This window comes from Diachasma alloeum, unplaced genomic scaffold (genome assembly GCF_001412515.2).
Source record: "Diachasma alloeum isolate Michigan unplaced genomic scaffold, Dall2.0 Dall_scaffold_00327, whole genome shotgun sequence".
Classification (NCBI taxonomy): domain Eukaryota; kingdom Metazoa; phylum Arthropoda; class Insecta; order Hymenoptera; family Braconidae; genus Diachasma; species Diachasma alloeum.
In genome coordinates this window covers 383,376-390,696 of record NW_021680466.1, presented here as the reverse complement: position 1 = coordinate 390,696, position 7,321 = coordinate 383,376, and the positions used below count along the sequence as shown (strand labels likewise).

The following is a 7,321-nucleotide window of genomic DNA, read 5'->3' as shown; positions in this document are numbered from 1 at the left end:
CGAAACATCACGAAGTTTAATATCATCTTCTCGCTGTACTTCGGGATTCCCTTCATGACCCCCATCCTCATCATGCTCTTCCAGCTGCACAAGCAGTCTTGAAAATTCATCATCACGACATGATAAACCTTCGATTCATTAATTAATAGAAAGGATTTTGGATCGTTTTTGGGGTTCAATAAAGAAATGATAACTTATGACAATCTAGTTGATATATATTTAATCACGACGATGCAATCGAAATAAATTAACAAAGATATTATGAAAAACCTGTGTTGATTAACAGATTCATTATTCATAATTGTTTGTCATAAGAATTTAATGATTATACCATTTATATCTTATTACACGGTGCAACAAAATAGGCCAAGTTTTTCTCCAAAAATGAAATTAATAGGGGAGAGTGGGACAAAATGACACAAAAAAAACGATTGTTTTTTTCATTTAATAAATTTTTTTTATTAAATATTTTTTTATCAACTTTTTTTTTATTCTTGGGAGTACTGATGAGATTAATAATTTTCAATTCTGCCGAATGGAAAATTATTTAGAATTTTTAAGGGGCGAAGATTTTGTCAATAGATTAATTGAAAAGAAAATGAAACCGTAAAATCCAGAGCCCAGAGGATGGCCCAGGGGGAGATCCAGAGAGGGAAAAAGGAAAATGTGATGCTGAATTTCAATCGAATAATCTATTGACAAAATTTTTGTCCATCAAAACTTCTCAATAATTTTCCATTCTACTGAATGGAAAATTATTATTCTTATCGTACTCCCAAGAATAAAAAAAGTTGACAAAAAAAATGAAAAAATTTTTGTTTGCTTGAATTGCGTTAAACAGTCGTTTTTTTGACTGTTTCATTATGCCCCACACTCCCCTACCATTTGTAGATTTTTTCATGCTGAATCCAACGGTTTTTGTAGAATTACCCTCACACGTCAACTTTTGAAGAAAAAAAATGTTAAAGTTGTGAAATTAGTGGAAAATAACATTTTTCAAAAAATTCAAACTAAATGAATTGTAGACAAAATTAAATGGGAAAAAATAACAGAATATCGTTGGAGAATCATTTCATTCGCTAGAATAAACCTCCAATCCTCCAATCGGCGTTATTTCGCTGTAAAAAATTGCCATTGATTAATAGAAACAGTTTTCGATCGTTTTTGGGGTTCAATAAAGAACTAATAATTTATGACAATAATAGTTGATGTATTTAATCACGACAATACAATCGAAATAAATTAACATAGATATTACGAAAAACCTGAGATTCTCATGTTTCGATCAACAGATCCATCATTCATAATTGTTTGTCATCAAAATATAATGATTATTCCATTTGTATCATTATTGTTGATTTGTACATAATTTTACATTTCACACGAGCAATCTTAAATTATTTTCCTCCCTCGTTTAAAAAGAGAGAATTACTGAGACAAATTTTTGCCCACATTTCAGCCGTTTTTTACTCCCCAGAGCTCTCTGTTTTAATTAAAAAAGAATATTTGTCCTCAAAAATAAGAAAAATGCACAATTTTTCTTCCATTAAAAATGATCACCTCGTCCTTTCACCGAAAACAAATCTAAAAATGCATAACACGGAGAAAAATCTAAAATGTCTCCCGTCGACATTAAAATGCTGAAGACAAAATGGCGGCAGTCATCGTCATTTCATAAAAAATCATCGCTCGACATAACCTCAAAAATTTTAATCCCTCATATACGAGTAATCAATCTCCCTCAACGGTACAAAAGTCTCTTTAATACTTTGCGGGCTGGCCCACCGCAAGGCATAATGCGGTCCGCCAGCCTTGTCATTGGTCCCCGACATTCGACTCCCGCCGAACGGCTGTTGTCCCACGACGGAGCCAGTGCTTTTATCATTGACGTAAAAATTCCCCGCGGTGTACTTGAACTCCTCGAGGGCCCGCCTGGCCCACTCCTCGTCCTGGGCGAAGATGGCGCCCGTGAGGGCGTACGGGGTGGAGCTCTCGACGAGCTTCATCGTCTCCTCGAGATGGCGATCTTCGTAAACATAAACCGTCAACACGGGCCCGAAGATCTCCTCCGTCATGATCCGGTCCTTGGGGTCCTTCGTCAGGACGATCGTCGGCTGGACGAAGTACCCCACGGAGTCGTCGTACCCCCCGCCCCCGATGATCTCGAGGTGTTGCGAATTTTTCGCGTGTTCGACGTATCCGGAGATGCGTTTGAACGCAGCGGCGTCAATCACCGCGGAAGTGAAAACGCTCAAGTCCTGGACATCGCCGACCGTCAGCTTGTCCCGCTCCTCGATCAGTCCTCTCTTGATCTCCCCCCACAGCGACTGCGGAACGTACATTCTACTGCACGCGGAGCACTTCTGCCCGTTGTACTCAAACGCACTGCGGATTGTTCCCGTAACGACGGAACGCGCGTCCGCACTCGGATGCACAAAATGATAGTTCTTCCCCCCGCACTCCCCCACCAACTTGGGATAGTTCCGGTAGACACTGATGTTCTTGCCAACCTGCGTCCAAAGTCGGTTGAATGTCGGCACGGAGCCGGTGAAGTTGATGCCCGCGAGGTGCGGAGACGCGGTTACAGTGTCACCGAAATCCGGACCGTGCGCGGGAACGAAGTTTACGACGCCCGGCGGAACTCCCGCCTCGCGGCAAATCTTGAAGATTGTCCAGTTGGACAGAATCGCGGTGTCGGAGGGCTTCCAGAGGACGCCGTTACCCATCAACGCGGGTGTGTACGCGAGATTTCCGCCGATCGCGGTGAAGTTGAAGGGGGAAACCGCGGCAACGAAACCGTCCATTCCGCGGTATCTCATCGAGTTTAGCGTTGCGGAGGGATCCGGCGAGATCGGTTTGTACTTGAGCGCGTCTTTCACGAAGTACGAGTGAATTTTAAAAAAGTCGATCAACTCCGCTGCGGAATCTATCTCCGCTTGAATGACCGTTTTACTCTGGCCCAGCATTGTTGACGCGTTCAACTCTTGCCGGTACTTTCCGCGCATGAGTTCGGCCGCTCGCAGCCAGATTTTCATCCGCGCGTCAAGCGGCACTCGCTCCCACTCGCGTTGCGTTTTTGTCGCGACCGTTATCGCGCGTTTTATTAGGTCCGGCGTTGCGTGGTAGTACTTCGCGATTTTTTTCGAGTGATTGTGCGGCATCGGCTGGTACTGCACGCGGTCGGTGCGGATTTCTTCGTCACCGATCACTATGGGGACGTCTTCCACGGAGTTTGAGAGCTTCGAGAGGGTTTTCTCGAGCTCCTGACGCTCCGCCGAGTTCTTCTTGTAGGAGAGGACCGGCTCGTTTGCCAGCGCAATGTCCGGCGGATGCGGCGTGGGGACGATGGATCCTAGACATCTTGTTCCAAGCCTGAAAGAAAGGTTTTTTGAAGCGCGTCATGAGGCGCGTTCGTTTTTTAGGGATATCTCCGGATGTAGGAGAGATACAGGATTTTTTGTGAATACCTTTTTTGTGCAGAAAAACGAGAGCTACAGAAAAGGTTCTCATAAAAATTACGATATCTCGCTTGCATTTTGGGATATTTGGAAACAACTGGTTCATTTTTTTAAGCGCGTCGTGAAACGCGTTCGTTTTTGCGGAATATTTCCGGATGTATGAGAGATACAGGATTTTTTATGAAGAACTTTTCTGTGCGGAAAAACGAGAGCTACAGAAAAGGTTCTCATAAACATTACGATATCTCGCTTGGATTTTAAGATATTCACAAAATAACTGGTCCATAAATTTTTGTTTGTTGTTTTTCCGACTTTATGATATCGCGATGGGTTTGACGTGTGATTATTTGATATTGATTGTGAAGTGTGAGGAGATCGGTGAAGACCTCTTGGGAGAGGTCACTTTTACTACGTGATAAGCTATCAGGCCTCGTAAATCGATGAATGAGTGCATCTTATCTCGCTTCTTGGCTTCTCGGGTGCTTTATTTGCACATGCTCGAGACATTTAAATATAAATAACGACTCCACCCCGTGGGTCTATCTTTCCGAGGTGATTTGTATCACTTCAAGCATTGGACCGAGTTATCAGGGCTAATGACAGCAATTAGCATGTTAGCAGTGGAATTTTTCGTGATGATGATGGGAGTGATTAGGAAGTTTAGGAGAATCTCTAAAGGAATTTCATAACAAGTACCATGAAAATAAGTCATTTCCAATTATAATGTTTCTTATAAATATAAATTATAAATAAATCAATTCCAATTATAATTCAAAGTATTCGAAAAATTACAATTTTTCCTTTTCATTGAGTTTAAAAATTTGAAACAAAAATAATGCAAAAATAAATAAGAATCACCTGAACGGATAGGAATAGATGTAACTCGGTTGCGACCGATTTCTCAAGGCTGTGCCCTCCAAAAAATTTAGAACGACAGTGTAAACTCCTCCCACTTCAACCCAAACCTTTCTGACTCAACTCCACGTAAAAACCTTGAAAAATATTTTTTTAAAAATCTCAAAAGCTGATGAAAAAATTATCTTAAAAAATTTTTCCTTCCAATTAAAAACAAAATAATGTGTCACGAAAAAAAAAATTGGAAAATGTAAAAATTTGGAGGTGTCAGTTTAATAATAGCTCAAGAAAATTAATAACAAAAAATTGGCGTTGACTGCGTGAGAGGCAAACGAACTCTGAACAGACGCGTGAACCCAATGGAAAATTCCAAATAGTGCCTCCCCTTTTAGGATAGAGGACCACCTGACGTACCCCCTCCCTTCCGCGTCGTCCCTCCAACGCGACAAAAACATTCGATAAATTTCAATCTTTCTACTCTTAATTGAGAAAAAAAAAATTTCAGAATTAAAAAATCTTTTTTTTTGTTATTTAAAAACTCATCTCAGAATTTTTGCAAATGAATAAAACCTCAGAAAATATGAAAATAAGAAATAATGAAGATAATTTCCGTTTCAGGATGAAATTTGGGAAAATTATGAGATTGAAAAATTTGAAAAAAGGGAAAAATCTGAGATTTTCAAGGGGAAATTATTTTCATGGCTTTAATTATCAATTTCTGATGTTTTTTTACTCACTTCTGACTGTTGGCGACGAGCGCCTGCCGGCAGAGACTCAACATCCCGGATTTAGTTAATTCAAATTATCGAGAAAAATGAATAATGAAGGGTTGAGGCTTGGAATCAAGATACGGATGATGATTTTTGACGTGGACGATGGGTTCTCAAGTGCTGCAGTGCGGAACAACTGTGAGAATTGGGTGTACCGAAGCGTTCGGCGACGGGAGAAGCGTCGGCCACCATCGGACTACGTCGGATACTGAGTGGCCTGGTGCCAATGGGATCGCCTTTCCCTATTCATAGCGGATCCCCTCCCCTCAGGCGAAAATTGTGTGGCGTCCGTGACCACGTGCTTACCCCCACTATTTCCGCATTTTTTTCTCAACATTTGAAAGATGAAATTTTTTTCAATGAAAATTTATTCTCACAGTTGATGCAAGTTTGAGAATCTATGCCTCATATTTTTTTGAATGGATAATGCACTTTCGATTGCACTTTTCTGTAGAAAATGCACTTTTTACTTTTGCAACTTTTATACTCGTGAGAAAATTTTTTTTTCCATCTTGTGAAGAAAATGTACATTCTGGAGTGGAGATGTCCCTCGAGTTTTCCTCCAAATGCACTTGAAAATTCACTTTTCATGGCACTGTTTGTAAAACTGCATTTTTCCATATTGTGAGGAAATAGTATATTTCGTAACGAGTGCGAAAAAGTGTTTTTGGCGAGTGGGAGGTTTAGATCACGAGCTGAAGGCGAGTGATATAATCCCACGAGCTAAAAAACATTTTTTCACGAGTTACGAACAATATTTTTCATCACAATGTGGCGGAAATTGGACTTTTAGGCACGCGAAGCGTGCCGAAAAGTTCACTTTTCGTCACAGCGTGATGAAAATATAAATTTTCAGGGGTGATCGACTGATTCTCAACTATTCAAAATCTTGATCAGCCTAACGCAAAAATCCAAATAATTAATATGTGGAAAGAAAAGTCCACAAAGATCTTCATCCTGTCAAAAAAGAACAAAAAAATCTCTTTATTCGTTTTATGTACAACATATATTCAAAGACAATAATTAAATAGTTTCTGGAGTGAAGGTATCCCTCCAGTTCCCCTCTAAATGCAATTGAAAATTTCATTTTCACCACACAGTCTGTAAAACACCATTTTGCAACTCTCACAGTCGTCAGAAAAGTTTTCTTTTCATCTTGTGACGAAAATATAAATTTTCAGTGGTGATCGAGTGATTCGCAACCATTCAAAATCTTGATCAGCCTAACGCAAAAATCCAAATAATTAATATGTGGAAAGAAAAGTTCACAAAGATCTTCGTCCTCTCAAAAAAGAACAAAAAAATCTCTTTATTCGTTTTATGTACAACATATATTCAAAGACAATAATTAAATAGTTTCTGGAGTGAAGGTATCCCTCCAGTTCCCCTCTAAATGCAATTGAAAATTTCATTTTCACCACACAGTCTGTAAAACACCATTTTGCAACTCTCACAGTCGTCAGAAAAGTTTTCTTTTCATCTTGTGACGAAAATATAAATTTTCAGTGGTGATCGAGTGATTCGCAACTATTCAAAATCTTGATCAGCCTAACGCAAAAATCCAAATAATTAATATGTGGAAAGAAAAGTCCACAAAGATCTTCATCCTGTCAAAAAAGAACAAAAAAATCTCTTTATTCGTTTTATGTACAACATATATTCAAAGACAATAATTAAATAGTTTCTGGAGTGAAGGTATCCCTCCAGTTCCCCTCTAAATGCAATTGAAAATTTCATTTTCACCACACAGTCTGTAAAACAGCATTTTGCAACTCACAGTCGTCAGAAAAGTTTTCTTTTCATCTTGTGACGAAAATATAAATTTTCAGTGGTGATCGAGTGATTCGCAACCATTCAAAATCTTGATCAGCCTAACGCAAAAATCCAAATAATTAATATGTGGAAAGAAAAGTTCACAAAGATCTTCGTCCTGTCAAAAAAGAACAAAAAAATCTCTTTATTCGTTTTATGTACAACATATACTCAAAGACAATAATTAAATAGTTTCTGGAGTGAAGGTATCCCTCCAGTTCCCCTCTAAATGCAATTGAAAATTTCATTTTCACCACACAGTCTGTAAAACACCATTTTGCAACTCTCACAGTCGTCAGAAAAATTTTCTTTTCATCTTGTGACGAAAATATGAATTTTCAGTGGTGATCGAGTGATTCGCAACCATTCAAAATCTTGATCAGCCTAACGCAAAAATCCAAATAATTAATATGTGGAAAGAAAAGT

General features: G+C 39.2%; 1 protein-coding gene across 1 annotated transcript; it reads right to left on the bottom strand.

Annotated features, from left to right (window-relative positions):
* Positions 1–1,189: 1,189 nt before the first annotated feature.
* On the bottom strand, positions 1,190–5,274 carry LOC107040315 (delta-1-pyrroline-5-carboxylate dehydrogenase, mitochondrial). The gene is made up of 2 exons (XM_015260351.1): positions 5,051–5,274; positions 1,190–3,372 (listed from the first exon to the last, which is right to left on the bottom strand). Exons 1-2 carry the CDS (start codon positions 5,092–5,094, stop codon positions 1,710–1,712), a joined length of 1,707 nt encoding a protein of 568 aa, XP_015115837.1. The 5' UTR covers positions 5,095–5,274; the 3' UTR covers positions 1,190–1,709.
* Between the last annotated feature and the right edge of the window lie 2,047 nt (positions 5,275–7,321).